Source organism: Prunus avium, chromosome 5 (assembly GCF_965620075.1).
Source record: "Prunus avium chromosome 5, drPruAviu1.hap1.1, whole genome shotgun sequence".
NCBI lineage: Eukaryota > Viridiplantae > Streptophyta > Magnoliopsida > Rosales > Rosaceae > Prunus > Prunus avium.
Window position 1 is genome coordinate 26,280,002 of NC_142288.1, and position 18,905 is coordinate 26,298,906.

The following is an 18,905-nucleotide window of genomic DNA, read 5'->3' on the forward strand; positions in this document are numbered from 1 at the left end:
TTTCAAAAACTCAAACCCAAAACAAACTCAAAAACTCCTTATCCAAAAGCATGCCTTGCAAGCTCTCCATCCTCTTGCTACTCTCCTACCTAGTTGTTGTGAGATGATAAATCTGATTGGTAACTGCTCAGTCCTCCATGTTTACATGGAGAAGAATGGGGTGGCTGATTGTTTAGCTAACTTGAGCTATAACTTCGACTTGGGCCTATGTGTGTTTGATTATGCTCGTGTATGTACTGTTTCAAAAAATTTAGATGACTTGTTGGCTGTTCCTAAGAGTCGTAAGACTCGGATGGTTTGTTTAAACCACTATGAGTAGTTTGCTTTGTTTGGGGATTAAACCCCCTTTTATTCACCAACAAAAAAGACACTCCATAAAACAAAAAAAGTGGTGTTTTATAGTTTTTTTTCTCTCTCTCCTCCCTCTCTCGTCGCTCCCTCTCTCCAAAAAAAAGTGAGGCATTTGATTCTTCTGCCAAAGAATAGCTTCTGTAATGAATCAAAGCTCGTTTTGCTTCTCTTCTTTGTTGATCTGTTTGATATGTTTCATTTTAGCTTTTAAAATGTCCTTTGCAAACAATATTTCTTCAGATTTTAGTCTTTATGTGATTTTATCAGGACGTAGTTTTGAACTGAGACATAGACTCTGAACAGCCCAAATGGTGAAATGTGACCTGAACGGGCTTTCATGTCATTTGCTATGCTATAATCTGCTTTATTTTTGTTTGGTATAACTCATGTGTTAGGTATGACTCGTGTTCATGTCATTTGCCTTTTCACCGTTTATTTTCCAAAATTTACTGATTTTGATTTTTGTTGTGGTGTGAATTTCGTGAAAATTTTCAATTTAGGAATGTTCATTTCTGTGGTTCAGTTAGTACATACTTTTGTTAATGATATTGAGAGTGATTCTTTGAGATCAGGAATTGGGTTTTAATTCTAATGGCTTGATAGATTGTACATAACTTTATCTTGTTCTTCACCAGAGTTCAAAGTTTTTGCACGGTTCTAACAACAAAGCTGGGATCAAACAGCTTTATCATCACTGATCAGTCCTCGCCACACCTATCGCCGCCGATGCTGTATCTCCGGCTAGAGTGCTTTGATCCGGAAGCTTTGGCTAAGAAGCTTCTGGCTAATGAGCGATTCAAATTAGCTGCAACACCGATCTCCAATGATTGCTTCAATCATGAGGCAATCATTTGGAATGTGAAGGATGAGTACGAACATTTCTGGCAACTCAGCAACTCCACCAATTGCACCAATGATAAGCAATCCGGTATCGCTTAGCGTTGGTGGAGTTGGTGAGTTGCCAAAAATGTATGTACTCATCCTTCACATTCCAAACGAGTGCCTCAAGATCGAAGCAATCCTCGGCGATCGGTGTTACAGCTAATTTGAATTGCTCGGCGGTCAAAAGCTTCTTAGCCAAAGCTTCCAGATCATAGCACTCTAGCTAGAGACACAGCATCGGCGCCAATAGGTGTGGCGAGGACTTATCAGTGATGATAAAGGTGTTTGATCCTAGCTTTATCTCAGCCAGCTGTGGAAAATTCTTCGCGATCGTAGCACCAAAATCTTGTTGGTAGAACTGTGCGGCACTGGTGACCTCCCACGGAGCCACCACAAGCAATGCCGTCAGCTGTGTAGGGTTCGCTGCATTCTGCTTAAAGCAGAGAGCTAATTGAGGGAAGAGAAATGAGAGAGAGCTAATTGCGGGAGAGAAGTCAGAGAGAGCAATGCTCTGCAGGCTGGGATTGGTGTTGATTACGAATCTTCTTCGTAGTAGGGAAAGGCAAGCCACTGCCCAGTGACACTAATCTCTCTCAAGCTTCACAAAGTGACACCATTTTGCAAGGGGAAGATGCCCCAAAGTGACCCTAATCCTGGGGTGGGAGTTAAAGTTACCAAAGCAAAATATCGAAGATTGTTTCTATGGGTGAGAGGAAAAGGCATTATTTGTTTGTTGTTATAGACTTACTTTCTTTTTTCTTTCTTTGTTTGTTGACTGTCATGCATTATTTGTCATGTTTAATGTTATGAGGAGTCACATTTAAAGCGTTCTTGTTATGAGGCACTGGTAGTTGTGGTGGTTTGTTTGTTACTTTGCATTAACCCTTACTTACTAGATGAACTACTTTTTGGTTATTTGGTCCATAATCACAATGCTTGTTTGTTATTTTTATTCATCTTTCTTTACTAGTGCCTCTTCCTTCTTCTTCTGCTTCTTTTTCTGCTTATCTGCCTCATCTCTCTCCATTAATATCAGTGCCTCTTCCTTCCCCTTCTTCACTGCCTCCCTTTCCATCATAATCTTCACTGCCTCTTCTCATCTTTCTCCATTAATATCGTGCCTCTTCCTTCTCCCTGTTTCTCCTCATAACTCCTTCTTGGGTGCCTCTCTCTTCTCCATTAATCCATTGGCTTCCTTTTTTTGTTGTTGATTATTATTCACTATTAATTTTTCTTATTTGATGCCTTGATAAACATTCTTGTTTCAAAATTGGTAGATGAGAATCTCATCATGAGATCGTTATGTTGCATTAGCTCCTGGTTGACCAAGTCCTGTTTTGGTTATTTGGTTCAATATATTTGCTTGTCCGCTTATATTCATTCCTCTTTCGATATCGATGTTCAGAATTGGTACGCCAATGTGATGGACATGTAGGGGGTTTAAATGCTGTTTTTATGGAGGAAAGCAAATCAGTATATGCAGAGGAAAGAACCTGATGTTCAGCACCTGGTGCAAGCAAGCAAATGTCACTGAAGTGGAACATGCATTGGTTTTGGTGGGTCGTGTTTCCAGAATGACATGTTGAACTTGGTGGACATCTATCATGCTAGACTGTTTTGTTAGAAAGAAAAACACACTTGAATTACAGATTGATCTTGTCAATAACAAATCTGATTATCATTGGCTCAAGTACAAATTTCTATCATTTGCTCAGCTCAGAACAAGAAATCAACCACAGTTGATGTTGAAGAGTTAGGCCATGGCACTTGGACTGTGACCATCTTATCAACAAAATCAAACTTCACTTCCTCACCATCAATCTTGCAAGCACTTGGCTTTTCAGAAGCGAACACTCCCATCTCCCCACAACCCTTCACTCCAATTCTCACCAAATTTGAGGAGTTTTCTTCATCCTCAAATTCCAGCGACTGAATTGCACCCACCAGTGTTGAGCATGTTCACCAACCCAATTGGAGCAAATTGGATCAACTTCTTTGGTAAAACCCTCACTGGAGAAACAGTGAGGAGCTCAAAATCAAAAGGCTGAAGCGAAATCTCTACCTTCTCTGAAAGCTTCAAGAGCTTCAGCTTCTTTTGCTGATGCATGTACACAGCAAATATATTCATTCCTTTGATTGAAATTGGGGTCTTCCCATTGTTCCACTCTATATCTTTTGGGCCAGACAAGCAGGTCAAAGGCTTTGAGCACTCAGGGGCACTTTTGTTGCGCCTGGATTTGGGGCACCATCCTCCTCCTTGGCAATTAAACAATCCCAATGCTCCAGTGTACTGGCACAAAATCATACAAAAAGATTGAATTAGCACTATAACTCAAAAGGTTATCTTAATTTTACTCTATTGTATAATTCACACGCATGTACGACTGGCCCTAACATTTCTTAGTCTTACTTTTTTTAGGTTCCAAATTTTGAGCATGGTTTTCCCATCATGCACAGGGTCTTCAAAGAGGCAATCCCTAGTAGGAAGAGCATAGTGCTGGCATCGCAATACAGAGCCATCTGGCAACACAAGGCTCTTAAGAAGCTTGAAGTTGTGCTTCCCAACAGAGTCACTGGTGTAGATTGGGCCTCCGGATATAGCTCTTGATGCAGCGTGGAATTCAGCACATGGGTGTGTTGATTGAAACATGTCCCAATCTGGGTGTATGATGTTGCCCATCCACAAGCTATTGTAGGCACAATGCACTGCGTGACACCCTTGCAGCCAATATGTCCCATCTGCTACCCCCGTGGTCTCGGACCAAAAATCATCCCCTACATAAATGTGAATAAATTAATACTCGTGTGGACTACTAATGCTAGCATGTAACTTAGTAAGAGACGTACCAACGCGTCCAAGTGATATGGCTTCTGTTCCAAGGTACATGAAGTCATTGCAGTGCTGCATGCTGGCAATTACTCCATTGCCATTGAAATGCTTCTGCATGGAATCAGTCAGTGCCTTGTAATAAGCTTTAGCCAGCTCAACTCGACCACCAAACTCTTCGGATAGCATCTCAAGCAACTGCAACGAACCATGGCATGAAAATGTTTCATGAGGGTGCATGAAGTAAGTTCTAGATTGCACATGTGTCCAAACTGGAACCATTACTATGTAAGCAAAAATAATACTGTATGTGACATTTTTTTTCCAATTAAAGAAAAAGAAATAAATAAAGTTAAAAGCTAGAGCTTTCGAGAATAAACTTACATGTATGACATCAAATTTGACACCGTCAATCCCCACCGATTGAAGATGAGAGTGGATCCCCTCATACAACTTGTGGGCCACCTCCGGCAAAACCAACCCAACTCCATTGTTCACAATCTTGTCCACCGCCAAGTCCTCCATTGTTCTCTCCAATCCCAGTGACAACTTGGGCTTAATCACCCTGCACTCAGGCAACTCCGGATTATTAGTCCCAGCTCTAATCCCACCCCAATACCCACAAAGCGCATGCCACACGTACACATTCTCTACACTCCCAAACTCCTCTTTCAAGTCTTTGATAAACGCACCCATGCCCTTACTACACACACCCACCTCACCCTTCTTTTTACCCTCATAGCTTCTGAATTTGAAATTCTCTTTAAAATCAATCAGCCTGCATGGCATTTGCTCACCAGCTGATGTCCTGGTCATGCCTTCTTGGCCGATTGGATCGTCGTCGTGGCAGATCGACTGCCACCCGTCGTCGATTAGGACGAGCCCCGGAGGGCACCCACCCTCCACCAGGCCCTTCACCCCTTCCCAGACCCCTCTAGGGTGCACCATAAGATAAAATGCATCCCATGTACACCATCCAAACTTGTCCACTATTTTTGGTACATTTTTTTCCTCTAGGAGTTTGAATGTGCCCAAATGGACCCTCACCACCTTCACGGCCTCTTTGACCAAACTATATGGGTCATCGCCAACATGCATGTACAAGCAGGATCTGAAGCTGGAGGCGCTGACACGTGTCGAGCCGCTCTCCACACACATGTCCACGTAGTAGTCGTTGTTGTGCGAGCCAGGTTGGAGTGAGGCTCTGAAGGGTCCTTCGAGGAGCGGAAGGATCAGGACATAAGGGCGCCCCAAGTCGTTTTTGTCTAGAAGTATCATCTGAGTTTCGTTCTCCACGTCGTTTCCGCTAGTTCCAGCCCAGTGGGTGGTCCACCAGACCTTGAACCTGAAAATGCTCATGAACCTGATGCCTCTGAGTTTCCCGACGGGGACCACGTGGCGGCTTTTGGGCTCATCGACATCGAAGCCCACGAAGCAGCCGGAGGACGTGGTCTTGTTCATGTTACTGTTGGTCTTAGTGTTGTCTGAAGAGATGTTGGTGAAAGGTGATGGTGGGGTGGTGGCTATGATGTTTAGAGGGACTTCAGTGAGGAAAGGGTGGCCACGAGCAAGAAAGCTCGTTCCATGCAGAGTTATTGGGAGTTGTGAAGTGTCGTCCACAAGGTCTATTAGGTCTAGGGCATTCTTGGTTAGGCTTGGAGGAGCCATGGAGAGCTAGCTAGCAATTAAGGTTAGGGAGATGAAGGGAGCGAGAAAGTGAGTGAGTGGCGGCTTGGTTTGGTGATTAAGGGGAGGAGGAGAGAAGGGTTTATATAGAGATTTATAAAGAGGTTTGGAACAATGTGACGTGAAACAAAGTGAGTATTAGGATCAAAATATCCAAGCAATCAGCAAGTTATGCGTTTTGTGTTGTGAAAGTGAAACAAAGTGAGTGTTGTAGCGGGAGTCATGGATGTAAATGGTGGCTTTTACCAAGTTCTACATTTGATAAAGTATACAAGTTAGAATCTGTAACCAAAGTTCTACTATATATAGTGGATATTATTATTATGGGAACTATTTTTGCCAAAGTAGGATTGGTTAGTGTAAAGCAAAGTAATTTAGCAATGAGTCTATAGCTACAATCTCTACTTTAGCAGAAGAGAAGACTGGTAAATCTTTTTCTTTGTTTCTTTTTTGAATAGTTTTCTGGATCTCTCCTTGCTTTTCTAGATGTTTCATTTTTCTTGTTCAGTTGTTGAGCTTCTTTACTCCTCCATCTTTTCAATATGATTCCTCCATAATAAAATTCCGTGGGCCGCGAGATTTCCTCCTACCATAAAAACTTGTGGAAAACGAAAATAACATTGTTTTGCTATTTCAATCAAATATTACATTATGTTAAAAGAAAAGTTATTACACTATGCTCTTATCCCATAAAAACTTATGTGAAATAGAGAAAGCCCGATTTTGATATAAAAACTTATGTAAAATAGAGATAGCCATGTTTTGCGTTATGTCAAATAAAAAAAATTGAGTTATTACGCCTCACATAGCGTAATTGGGTGGAATATCAAAATAATGTTACCTCAATTTGCACATAGTTTTTCCTTCTACCCACATTAATGACATTTTGTTTCGTTTTCTAGTTTTTTGTATTTTTTTGTTTTTTAAATCCGATATAACGAAATCCACGCCCAGACAAGTCCATTTGTTTAGAAAAGAACAAATAAAAAAACACGCCCATAACATTGTTCCAAGCTTGGATGGAAGACAGGTGTAACAAAAACATTGCTTACAAGTTCCCGACGGGTCCATGTATCCACCTGCGACCTAAGTGACCCCACAAACAGACACCTCAGCCTCTAGTTCCCCCACGTGGCACTCTAACGCCATGACACGTCAGCGCTGCATGAGCCACCAAAGCTGTTAGGCCACAGCGTTGCTACCGAGTGCCCACTTACCCCTCTAAAGACGACCCCGTTTCGCTACTTAATGGTCACTAAGTACAAACTTCACCTGAACACGCTCTCACTCACGTGTGCTGCCTCCTGTCTCAAATTTATTATAGTGCCTTGCCAAAGGTATTGGTATTGTTGGAAACAAAATCTACCGCTATATTATCGAATAATATTTCGTGAAATTTCCAAACGTGAGTTAAAATAATTGATCAAGGCAGTTAAGTCATCTTCTTGCACCAAAGTTCGAGTCGTTTTAAATTCAATTGCACGTATTTATAAGTATTTCATGATTTAAAATTTGGTTGCATATAGGGTTTAAGGTTACAGCAGGTGTGCTCCCTATTCTGCATTCTAGTTCGAATCCCCCTTTCGATATAGTTTATATTAAATTAAAGTGAAAATATCGCTTATATTACAAGTAGGTTGCATATAAAAGCCTCCTCAACTATTCATGCAGTATTGGATGGCCCAATAGTATTACAGATGGGCTCACCTATACAGAGGCACAAAATAAAGCCCAAGTCCATATTCATACCCGCGTTACGCAGGCGGTCCCTGAACTGAATCTCTGTTCTTGCTAGCAAACCGTCGTGGAAGTGTCTTTGGCAATCTCCAATTTCCCGTTACTGCGTCTCTGCTGATCATGCACGTATAGAGCTAACCAAATGGAGGGTCCGAGTCCTAGTGCCACAGAACCCGGTTCCCAAGACTCCCACAACGCCTTTGTTTGGGACGAAAGCTCTCAGCTTTATTTCCATGCCGGTAGCGGATTTTACCATGACCTGAACGCTGGTTGGTACTATAGCACTCGGGACGGTCTTTACTACAAATTCGAAGATGGAAACTACGTGCTTCTTCCCTCTCACCAGGTTTCTCTTTCATTCTCTTCACTCTTTGTGTCTTCGGCTGATTAAATTTGAAATCGTTGTTGTTGGTGGTATTTTGAAATTTATGTTTCTTCTATCTCTTTGATATTAGGTGGAGTGATTTTTGGTTTGGTTGGAAATATTATTTTCAGGCTGATAATTTGGAAACATGTGAAACCCAAGTGACTGCTTCTGAGAATCCCATTCAAAGAGAGCTTTTTGCACATGAAAGTGAATGCATAGAAACTGTTCCTCAGGAACCCATTGGAATTTCAGGTGTGACATTGCAATTCCTATTGCTTTTGTGTGTACATATAAATGCAATTTGCAACTCAATGTGTATTGAAATTTGTATATGAATTATGACACACACTTTCATTTCAAGTGTTCTGCACATTTTCCTCATCTTCTGGATTGAAACTACAAAATTGTTTGATTTTACTAGTATTGGAGCATTGATATTCCAAAGTCTTAGACTTGTATTGTTTTACTTTAGTTCAAAGCAGTGAACTAGTTCTTTTGTAAACAGGCACTACAGAGTGCTGCAGTAGCAGTGATGCACCTGAAAATCCCCCTCCCACCTCAGAATGGTATCCTGGTTCTTGCATTGCTTTCCTTATTAATTTGATTGTTTGGTTAAATATTTTCCTGACTCTTTTTTTTTCAATATCTCTTTCTAGGTTAGAAGATATGCTTATTGATCTTTATTTGTCTGGTTATTCCAACTTAGAAGCCAATGCTGCTGATGATATGACAGTCTTTCCCGAAACAGATGTTGAGTTTGGATCCAATGGTTTGTTCTGAATTCTCATATGTGTTTCTAGATAGATGATTACTGTGGTTGGAGCAGGATTTAAATGGGTTTGTTTGGTGGAGTTGCAGGGAATAGAGATAGTCACGAGCTCAATGAAGGCGAATTGATTCTGGATGACCATGGTGCTGCAATTAAATCAAGTGAAAATGTTTCTGATGAAGGTTTGCTACTGTGTTTGCTTCTAGTTCTTGAGGCTAGATATCAACTTTAGTTTTAATGAGTAGCATGTATTTAATCTGTAGGATTTTTGGTCTGTCTGCCTGACTCTGCTGTATTAATATATGTAATTTTTCATTGTGGCCCATCAATAGCAGAGATATTGAAACATATAAGCATATTTGGCGCAGGTGCTTCATTGGATGAAGAGAACTGGCGAGCTCAATATGGTCAGGTCATACAATCTGAAGAAGTTTCAATCCCGGAGTCCTCACTTGTAAGTTTATGGGACTGGGAAATTATCACAAAGCCCAGAAAGGATGGAAAAGGTGAGGTAGCGAGGCTTGTCGGGAGATTAGTGAGGCGGTCTGCTAAGCTTCATCCCTCTATGCCTTCTGGTGGTGGTCTTCTAAAAACTGCTCCAATATGTGAAGTACATCTTGATCTGGTACGAGTTATAACAGGTTTGCATTTGCCTCTACCATTTGGCAACATTTTTTACTTTTAAAAATAAAATAAAAAACCTTGAAGACATAAGACCTACTTGTGTTTTGTGTGTTTGTATTATGTTCTGCCTGAAAGCATGTTGTTTTAGTTAACAATAGCAAAATTTGATGGTTACTGGGGACTTATTTTTGGTATTCTTTCAGGACAAGTCTATAAGTTGCGGAGCCCCAGTATACGATACATATCTTCTTTGTCAACTTATGATTCTTCCAACCCAACCAAAGATTGGGGCTTCCCTGAATTATCAGTCAACACACAAATTCAGGCCCTCTCTAAATCCAGTGCAAACAGTGAATCAATAACTGCAGATGGAGTGGCAGTTAGCAAGGATTCATCTTTGTTGCCAGGCCAAATATATGAAAAGGTAACTTGGGCATGTTCTATTGTTGAAACTGTACTTATGTTAAGTTCAATTGATAAATAGTCCAAGTAAAGCTTTGAAGTTTTACCTGGGACACAAGCAATGCTACATAAGAAGTACCCTTTCAACGTCCAAGGGAGATGGTTTCAGTCATGAATGCCCTGCTAACGATTGATAACCTCATGCTATCAGACTATCAGTTTTATATTTATGTGTCAAATATATTAGACCTGTACCTGAATATGCCAAACTATTATACTCTTCTATATGCACGTGCAGCATGGTATGGTGCACCACTTACAGTTCTATTGCAGCCCTTTTTAGTTTTATTCCGTTATAAGATGTTGAGGAGTATATGCATTTCTATCCAAATCTGCATTTCCATGATACTCTGTCTCCTGTCAATTTGCCAGCATGAAAGCTATACATATAGGGATAGAGCTGCTGATAGAAGAGCCTTGCACGGTGGTTTCGGTGTGGGTCCAGGACAAAAGAATTCACTAATTGGTGATAGTGATTCGCCGCCAGGCTCTACAGAAGAAGCTGCAGCAGAGGCCTTGAACATGTCATTTGGAGTTGGTAGTTATGCCAGAAAACTTTTAGAAAACATGGGCTGGAAGGAGGTAATTTTAATTTGTTAATACTATTCTAGAGCAGCCCATTAAATCCGGTTAGATGTAAACTGAAACGGGAGATGTTTACCTGTTTAAAACTTATATCAGGCAAATATCTCCTGGCTCAAATTATGCCCTTTTTTTCTCATTTATTTATTTACTTTCGTGGACATTGCAAATTTGGAGCCCTGCTCACCTTTTGTCCCTTCGATTTGTATGCGTGCAGGGAGAGGCACTTGGCAAAAGCACAAAGGGATTAGTTGAACCTATTCAAGCACACAGCAACATTGGTAATGCTGGATTAGGGTGGCCTCAGGGAAGATTTAAGCATCCCTGAATTAGAGTGATCTCAGGGAAGACTTAGACATTGATAATGCTGCGTGTACATACGTACGGTAGAACAAAAGCATGATGATTTGAGCATGCGGATTTTGTGCATATCATGGCTTTCAACCTTTCAAGATTGTGTGCAAACAGCATTCTGTATATTCATTATAAAACGAGAACCATTTCAGTTTTGTAAGAATGAATGACATGAAATGAAACCATGCAACTGCCGCACCCATGATGGGGTTTATAGCTATGCTAAATTTGGGGTAACGGACAGCCCCAAGCATTAGAAACTTTAACCTCAACTCCAGCTACTCAGTTTCGAAATTTAATTTTTCCCGAACAGAAATGTTCTGAGCAAAAAGAAAAATCAAATCAAATGTTGAATGTACATACAAAAAATGATTATATCCTACAAATTTCTCTTTTTCTTCTTTTAGTTGTTGACTTCCTCAGACTCAATCACTTCGTCGCTGACTTTCCTACTATCAGAAGATGGCTCTGCTTTCTCCTCCTCTATTAAGCTCTTCTGCTCCAGCTCCTGCTTTAACCGTTTGATCTCACAATCTCTCTCATCTAGCTGCTCTTGCATGACACGCACCTGCAGTTGAAGATGCTTTAAATTCTGATTCTCATTCAAATGGTCTACTAACTGTGCAATAGATAAATTAGACAGCAGCATATCCTGAGCAATATTTTGAAACAAAGCAAAAGAAAAAACATTGAATAGTACATCTTTGAAACTATGATGAAGTATCTGTAAACTAATAAACAACAAAAGTTGAGGGAAGGGAAGAATACCATTTCATTTGATCTTTCAACGTCATTTGTGAGCCCCTCCATATGTTTGTGCAATCCTATATGTAGAAACACAAAATATATTTACACAATGCCAAATAATATTGCGCAAGGGCAGTAGAAGTACCATCTAGCATATACATTCTACTAATCTGAGAGATATCTAAAATTTCACTTGATTTATCACTGACCTTCAAATTGACTTCTCAGTTCTGCATTTTGGGATTTTTGCAAAGCAAGTTTCATAGATAATTCATGCATCTGCAGACCAACAAAAGCAAATCATAGAAACCAGATCATCAGTGTATAACATAACCAAACAGACGAGAACCTCCTAGAGAATAAGAGTGCATACATTTGTTAGAAAACACAACGAGGACAGTTTATTTGTAAGCATGCACATATTAACGCATCAAAGATGTTTATGTTCGATTAAGTTCTAACAGCAACATACTTTTGTGCCAAAATCTGTATTATAATATCTTTAAAAAAACACAAGATACAGAGGAGAAAATTATAGCTGAGGGTAAAATTAACACAAGATACTGAATGCATATAATAACATCTGAAATATTTTGGATGCAACAGCAGCACCTTTCCCTCAGAAGCTTCATTGCCTATCTCCTCATTTTCCTCTTGCAGGGTCCTACATTTAGCCATTAACTGCTTCCCCATCTTGCTTGTAGGAGTAAATTGAACAGCAGCAATGTTGTCATTCAACTCCTTCACCTTTTTCTCCTTCTCCTCAACCAAATTCTAACATCATGCACCACAGTAAAACGCAAAGATAAGTTATCTATAAATATAGAGAAAACGTGGAAAACTAAAATACTTCTAGTTTCACAATTGCCTTCAAATTACTTTACATGACAAATATCAACTTGTCCTTAATTCATACAAACAGGTGCAGGCGATGTATTTCTTAATTTGTTTCCTTTTCAAGCTCTTTTGCTTTCTTCCTACATAATGAGACCCTTCCCTCTGTTTGCATTTCTCTGACTTGGCATACAATTTCTTTGTATACCCAGAAGAAGAAAGGGGATATTGGTATTATAAAATACAAATACACGTATTACACCCATAGATCTTAGTAAAACCTTTCAAAATAGAACTCCGAAGTTTTGAACACAAACCTTTAGACGAGTAAACTCTTCATGAATTGCTGGATCAAGTAACAATCTTCTTGCCTGCACAATTAATCAGCACAAGAAAATGAAGATCAGGTTGAAATGATAATCATAAAGAGAATTTACAACCAAACCAAAAATTAGAAATTTTATCACCTGGTCCAAAATTTCAAAAACTCAATAATAAAAAATTGAAATTAACTCAAGCATATTTAAGCTACCTGCATTGATGGTGGCTTCAGTTGAGCTTTAAGATCCCGAACTGCAGACTGTACATTAAACAAGAAGTTGGGTATTCATGGTCACATAGAATTAATCTTCCTACCTAAAAAAGTGAATATGCTATAAAGCTATCATATTACATGAGAGAGGAAAATAATCTAACACATAGAAACTGAATTTACAAGGAACAGATGTGCAAAGGATATTACCTTGAGCTCAGCTATCTCCTGCTCCCGTTTTGCAAATGTGACAATAAACGCAGCTTCCTTTTTCTTTGCTTTCTCTAACTGTAAATAAGAACACACCATGAACAAAAAGAAGAAGATTTCTGATGACTTTGTGAAAAGAAAAATTTAACACCAACCTGTTCTTTTAACGATTCCTCGGAGTTCTTCAGGGATTGAAGATAATTGATGACCAATTTAGGATCTACAAGGATAGGTTGAAATCAAGTTTTTAATGGACATGTAGTAGATGCATGTAAAATGATCAGAAGATAAGTTGATTCTCTAAGATGAACATATAATTTAACACATTCCATAATAAAACAAGGACAGGCCAAGCAGCAAAACACCCTAAAAGGCAAGTATGGGACTAACCAGGAGAAGTTCCGGGAGTTATAAAATGTTCATTCTGAAATGAAGAATGCCACTTTCGAATCTCAGATTTTGCAGCTTCAAGTTCCGTCTGCAACCAAGGAAAATAATCCAATAACAAACAGAGCATTTAACAATGCAGCCAAACTATATAACAAGTATGACTGTAGTGATTGCATCAGCAAATGCTATGAAATTCTTCAAGCTTGTGATGAAATTACGTTCATTTAATATTTAATATTTATCATTACAACTACAAGCGTCAAATATTTTACCTACTTGACTGAAAAATTATCACATAATTGATATTTCACTAACTGAAGAAATACAATGAAGACATATAGAGAAGGAAAAAAGTTGATTAACAAATACATACTTGGCATGTTGCAAGAGTATCTTTACAGTTTTGAAGACTGCAAAAAGAATTGCAATAAAAATATAAAAATCAGGCCCTAAAGAAAACTCAATGCATTATAATTTCCAGTGGTATAGAAGTTTGTTCAACTTTTGAGTTACCTCTCACGAAGAGACAAAATCATTCCTGTTGCAACACCAGGAGCAGTTTCTTCAACTTTTGAGTTACCCTACATTGTACACATATCATTAGATTTTCCTTAAATGGAACAAAAACTGAACAAAGGAGAGTATATACCACAGAAATCTCTTATATAAGCAAGAATCTGCAGAAGGCAATGCATGCTTATCAGAGGAAACTTATTAGAAGTATCTGCCCTTTTGATAAGTAGAATCTGAAACTTTTTGACATAATTTTTTGACCTTGGACAACAATTGCCACATCACTTCCCAAGTATAACTGTTCTGTTGAATTGCATTAACATACTTCAAAGTTAAAACTATGTTTTTTCTCACACTAAAATCTTATATATATACCTTTACAAAGTCATAACCTCTTTAACACAAATGGAACCTAATGTTTAACATCCACATCAAATCCCCATACATAATTACTTTGGTTCTTCACCTAAACTATTCTCTCAAATTAACGCACTGCTCTACACCCATATTATTGAGAACGCAGGAAAAATATAATTTTGTCTTTACCATTGTTTCTTAAAGGTCCACCCTAAACAGTAAGGAAATAATAGATATACACATAGACACATTTACATATAATGGCTAAAGGTTCAACATTTCCGAAAAAGAATGCCAGGAATGAATGGGAAAATACCTGTTTTGAGCCAAAAAAATCGTCTTCTTCGTCCTCAAGATCCCCAAAGCTTCTCTTTTTACCTAAATTTCACAAAAAGGAAATCAATAAGCACAATTCAATCGCACATTGATTTGGTTGAAGGCAAACTGAAACATACCAGGCCGCCTGTTATTGTGAGCTCCAGGAAAATCGCCTCCAAAATCATCATCCTGTATTGAACAAAAACGCATTCCAATTACTCAAAAAAAAAAAAAAAAAAAACAATTAACCCCTAAAATCGATAGAAACTGGGGTAGTAGCTAGGGCACTGTAGGCGTTACGTCATCGATACGAGTGTGGGTAGCCATGAAGCTTGAATTCTCAAAACCCTAGCACTTGATTTCTCAGTGAGTAAGCGAGAACAAAAACGAATAAACAAACTGTAGCCCGTAGCTGCGAAGCCGCGAAGCTGAAAGTACAACAATCTGTATTGTGTTGTGTTTTTTTGTTTTTTGTATGGGGGTGGTTGGGGAAAGAGAGTACAATTGTTTGATGCAGTGAATCGGAAACGAAAAGGATTGAGTTGGGGGGAACAGTTGTTATCAGCTGTGTGCGGTTGTACAGTTTAGTCATAAATACAAGCCCACCGTCTCTTTTTTTTGGTCAAGATACAAGCCCACCTTATGACCACCTTACGATGGGATCAGCTTAATGGACAAATTTTGGGGCCCTTTTTAAAATTCAAGTCAGCCCAGTTCCTCTCAAGAACCTGTTGAGCTTAAGGGATGAACCATCACAAGCCCTAGTCGTATTCCCAAGGGGGCAAGAATGAGGGATTATATGAGGGGCTAATAATGGGTCATGTTGTGTCTGAATTGTGTCGTCTCAGGATCATATTCGTGTCCAGAATACTCAATTCAAAATCGACATGTTTAATAAATGTGTCTTGTTGGGTTGACTCGCTAATTTTTCATGAGGGTTTCAAGTTGTGTATCAGCTTAACTCACTAAGTGGTAGCAACTAGTAAGTAGTAACTAATCTTTCTCACTAGTAACTAGTGAGAAAGAGATGACTATTCAAAGAATTTTGATAAAATAGTGATTTCATTTTTTATTTTCTTGTATAAAATAGTGATTGCATTTTGCTTTTTTATATGTATGAAGATTGAGATAGAGATATTTTATTTTATTTTTTAAAAAAAAAGGAAAATGAAGAAGAAACAAAGAAACATGTTGGCGGGTTACATAGGTATTTTAGCGGGTTAGCGAGTTGATCTAAAAATTTAATCATGCGGATTGAATCAGTAATTTTCTGTGCGAGTCGAGCCGTGTATCGGGTCGTATCGGAAATTGCCACCCCTAAACTTTATAATGAGGGGGTCCTTAATAGCCATCTGATTCAGTGCATAGCTATTATTGAAGTGTTGAATTGAACCCCTCATTGTAATCCCTCAACATAGCCCCTATTGTTGGGTTGACAACTCCTATAACTGTGTCATGTTCAAGTTGACCCATGTGTCAAGTGACCGCAAAATTCAACAATAAATTTATTTTATTTCTAAACCAAACCTCTTGCAAAATCATAAATAAATAATATCATAATCATACAATTACTCATATATAAAAAATTATAAGAAAATGAATTATAAATTTCATATAATACTTGTTAGTTAAATGCGTTTTTTGTGCTAAAATAGAGTTACTCATATTGAGACTAATAAAACACATTTATTATACATGTCAGCATGTCGTGTGATATTCATATTTAGTCGTGTTAAACATTGTGACCTCTAAAAAAGTATTGAACATATAAAATAAAGATTATATTCTTTCTCTTTTTATTTTGTCTAAGATTATATTCTCTTTAACTGATGTTTATCGAAGAAGCTATCACAAGATCAAACTCGAAAGCCAAAAAACTCTCATTATAAATAATGATTTGGCCGCTGAAAGTATGTCTAGAATTGCTTCATATGCTCCCATATATAGTATAATCCACTCACCAAGAATGGCAAACAAATGTATTATGCTGTCTTCGAATTCGGATTGGTCTCATTTCATAATGTCTCCTTTTCCACCACCCTAGTATTAACAACAAATTCATGTGATCAACCAGTGATCACACAAACCAAAAAAAACAATGGTTTAGCTAATTTTTTATTAATGTTGGTGGGAAGGAGGTATGTCGATGTCTTCAATGAAACCTAGCTTAGCTATATATATTCTAAATCCCACGTCGTTTTGGTCATATAAGGTTCACAAAGATGGAAGATGAAGACAAACGACCTTTTCTCCAAATCTTGCATACAAGGGGTCCCATCCAATCCAAGGGACAAAATTAGAGTCTATATTAGTTAATTAATTCTTTAACATAGATGATAAATCAGTATTAATAATCTAATCTGTAGCTTATAATCTCTCTATCCCGTGATTGACTCTCTCCTTGTGAGGGTCCCACTAATTTGTCATCCAATTGTTGGATTGTGGGCACGTGGGGATAGCACTCATCATCAAGATGAAATACATACATACATATATAAGGTTCTTTTTTCAAGTAAACCTTTTTCTTAATCTTCATGGATGAGAAAAGGGTTGGCTGATATGATTGATTTGAGAAAAAAAATTTAAGGTTTGTCGGCTATGGGAATTTTCAGATTTTACAGAATGAAATCGATTCAGGTATGAAGTTTTTGTTGAGGGAGGGGGACATCTTTTTAACACTTGGGGCCCTTAGGTTTCCTTTGGGTCATTTCAATTTTTCTTCCCTCAAAGGGAAAGTGTGGTTCAAATAGTTTGAAGTCAATTATGGGTTGTTGAAATAATAATAAAAATCATTTTCTTTGGTTAGGTAGAAGATGTGATTAGCCTCTCATAGACTTCTTTTACATTAGTATTTGGTGGAGTTGGTGGTGGCCATTTATTTGCAATAGTCAAGGTAAATATTAGGTTATGAGTTATTAAACTCTAATTATGTTATTTTAATAGATTTTTTCATCTACTAAATCTAATTTTTCTATGTGAATGTGTTCCACCTTCTCTTAATGTATTTGTCACATGAATCACATTAATTAGTTAGTAGGCTACGTATCCTCTCCCAAAAGAAAGTAAATACATTTTTTCCATAATGTTGTGCTTAGAATATAATTAAAGGGGAAAAGAATGTCCAACTTCTCAAGCAACTAGAATCATTTGCAAAAATAAAAAGGAAATCTTTAATCTTATGCTTTAATGAGAAGATAGACGGTTAGTGATTGCATTGACCAAGAATTAGTGAAGATCATCAATATGTTTGTATGTTCATTATATTGAATTAATATAAATATAAAAGTCTAAGAAAAGAGAGGACAAAAATGAATTATATGTATGTAAGTATGCGATAAGTGTTCTACTAATGTAGCTATACATGTAAGCATCTCCAACAGTAACTAAAATTTTCAAATTGAAGTTTATTGACCTATTCAATTCAATTAATGCAATGTTGTGAAAAAAGTATATGTCGGTTTTGTTATTTCAAAGCAAAATTAAATGTGTTGAAGAGCCAATGTCAACTTGCCAGTTCTGATTCTGAAGAGAGAGATATGAGTTGCAGCTTTTGGTAACTGAGTTTGACAAGACTATTGGAGAGAGTTCCTATTTTAGCATTCCAAAACAGTTATATGGATTGTTGAAGATGCTCTACAAATATATACATGTATATATGTAATTCATATAATACATGTAAATGGCTGGAAAAGGCATATTATTCTGATAGGTCACGCCCACGACAAAACTACATGCAAAATAGTTGAAATCCAAAAAGCCCTTGTTCACTCATCCTTGTTTTACCTTTTGTATCCAACAAGCAGCTGCAATGCAAGCGTGTAAGCAAATATGTACAAAAACAAATGGCCTTTTTCAATATGCCCACATATCAAGCTCAACTTTAGTTTTGACACTTTTTAGCATCATCGCATCGCATGCCATGAAAATATATAAGAGGCCAATTAAAGTTAGGGCAAGATCGTGGAAAAATGGAAGTAATTTGGAGAAAAGTGAGGGAGAAGTGCTTCTTGTATCTGTGGCATGTCATGAGAGGTGTAGGCAAGTTGGGAAACACAATGGGACCCTTGTGCAGTAGCCAGTTCACACTCCATTGTTGATGGGTCAACTTCAGTGCTCTCTTTTAGTCCTTCGAAGATCCAACACCACCCATCATTCATTTCTCAACACAAAAAGGATCAATGGGAGGAAGAAAAAAATGAAATTTCAGAAATGGCCATGGGGACAAAAAAGGGCGAAAGGAGAGACGTGAGGGACATATCGCACGCAACAAGGCATTTTTGTCTATGGCCCTGCAAGTCTACATGTAAATTTGTAAATTCTCTCTTAAGATTCAAACTCTCAAACTCAAAGATTGCATGTAATG

The 18,905-nt window shown here is 38.1% G+C and overlaps 3 protein-coding genes and 1 long non-coding RNA gene across 6 annotated transcripts; 2 read left to right on the forward strand and 2 right to left on the reverse strand.

Moving 5' to 3' along the window:
• Window positions 1-362: 362 nt before the first annotated feature.
• LOC148294580 (uncharacterized) lies at window positions 363-4,367 on the forward strand. Of its 2 annotated transcripts, XR_015835816.1 has the most exons (4): window positions 363-454; window positions 987-1,939; window positions 2,639-3,572; window positions 3,653-4,367. It is a non-coding gene; the product is annotated as an uncharacterized LOC148294580 (long non-coding RNA). The 2 variants fall into 2 exon arrangements; XR_015835815.1 differs by having other exon boundaries at window positions 378-1,939.
• LOC110766838 (galactinol--sucrose galactosyltransferase-like) lies at window positions 2,948-5,728 on the reverse strand. Its single transcript, XM_021970235.2, is given in 5 exon segments — window positions 2,948-3,174; window positions 3,176-3,523; window positions 3,644-4,008; window positions 4,081-4,258; window positions 4,445-5,728. Coding segments are annotated over 5 exon segments (2,400 nt in total). The 3' UTR covers window positions 2,948-2,949.
• A 1,780-nt stretch (window positions 5,729-7,508) lies between these two features.
• LOC110766922 (D111/G-patch domain-containing protein) lies at window positions 7,509-10,996 on the forward strand. 2 transcript variants are annotated; one of them, XM_021970339.2, is made up of 9 exons: window positions 7,509-7,829; window positions 7,979-8,102; window positions 8,356-8,416; window positions 8,507-8,619; window positions 8,709-8,801; window positions 8,988-9,260; window positions 9,447-9,667; window positions 10,078-10,287; window positions 10,505-10,996. In XM_021970339.2, exons 1-9 carry the CDS (start codon window positions 7,626-7,628, stop codon window positions 10,613-10,615), a joined length of 1,410 nt encoding a protein of 469 aa, XP_021826031.2. In that variant the 5' UTR covers window positions 7,509-7,625; the 3' UTR covers window positions 10,616-10,996. The 2 variants fall into 2 exon arrangements, with proteins under 2 accessions (XP_021826031.2, XP_021826032.2); XM_021970340.2 differs by having other exon boundaries at window positions 7,651-7,829; window positions 7,939-8,102.
• Window positions 10,903-15,000, reverse strand: FIP37 (FKBP12 interacting protein 37). Its single transcript, XM_021970341.2, has 14 exons — window positions 14,843-15,000; window positions 14,680-14,731; window positions 14,541-14,602; window positions 13,868-13,935; window positions 13,728-13,764; window positions 13,355-13,442; window positions 13,120-13,184; window positions 12,965-13,042; window positions 12,755-12,802; window positions 12,540-12,593; window positions 12,001-12,162; window positions 11,598-11,667; window positions 11,410-11,465; window positions 10,903-11,209 (listed from the first exon to the last, which is right to left on the reverse strand). The coding sequence occupies exons 1-14, from the start codon at window positions 14,867-14,869 to the stop codon at window positions 11,045-11,047; spliced, it is 1,032 nt and encodes a 343-aa protein (XP_021826033.2). The 5' UTR covers window positions 14,870-15,000; the 3' UTR covers window positions 10,903-11,044.
• Between the last annotated feature and the right edge of the window lie 3,905 nt (window positions 15,001-18,905).

Excerpts from the sequence above, each read along its gene's own strand:
- LOC110766922 (XM_021970339.2), top strand. The coding sequence starts at position 7,626 with ATGGAGGGTCCGAGTCCTAGTGCCACAGAACCCGGTTCCCAAGACTCC. Across the intron at positions 8,620-8,708 it reads TGTTGAGTTTGGATCCAATG|GGAATAGAGATAGTCACGAG; the intron begins GTTTGTTCTGAA and ends GTGGAGTTGCAG. Across the intron at positions 8,802-8,987 it reads TGAAAATGTTTCTGATGAAG|GTGCTTCATTGGATGAAGAG; the intron begins GTTTGCTACTGT and ends TATTTGGCGCAG.
- FIP37 (XM_021970341.2), bottom strand. The coding sequence starts at position 14,869 with ATGGCTACCCACACTCGTATCGATGAC. Across the intron at positions 14,732-14,842 it reads CCCACACTCGTATCGATGAC|GATGATGATTTTGGAGGCGA; the intron begins GTAACGCCTACA and ends TGTTCAATACAG. Across the intron at positions 14,603-14,679 it reads TCACAATAACAGGCGGCCTG|GTAAAAAGAGAAGCTTTGGG; the intron begins GTATGTTTCAGT and ends TGTGAAATTTAG.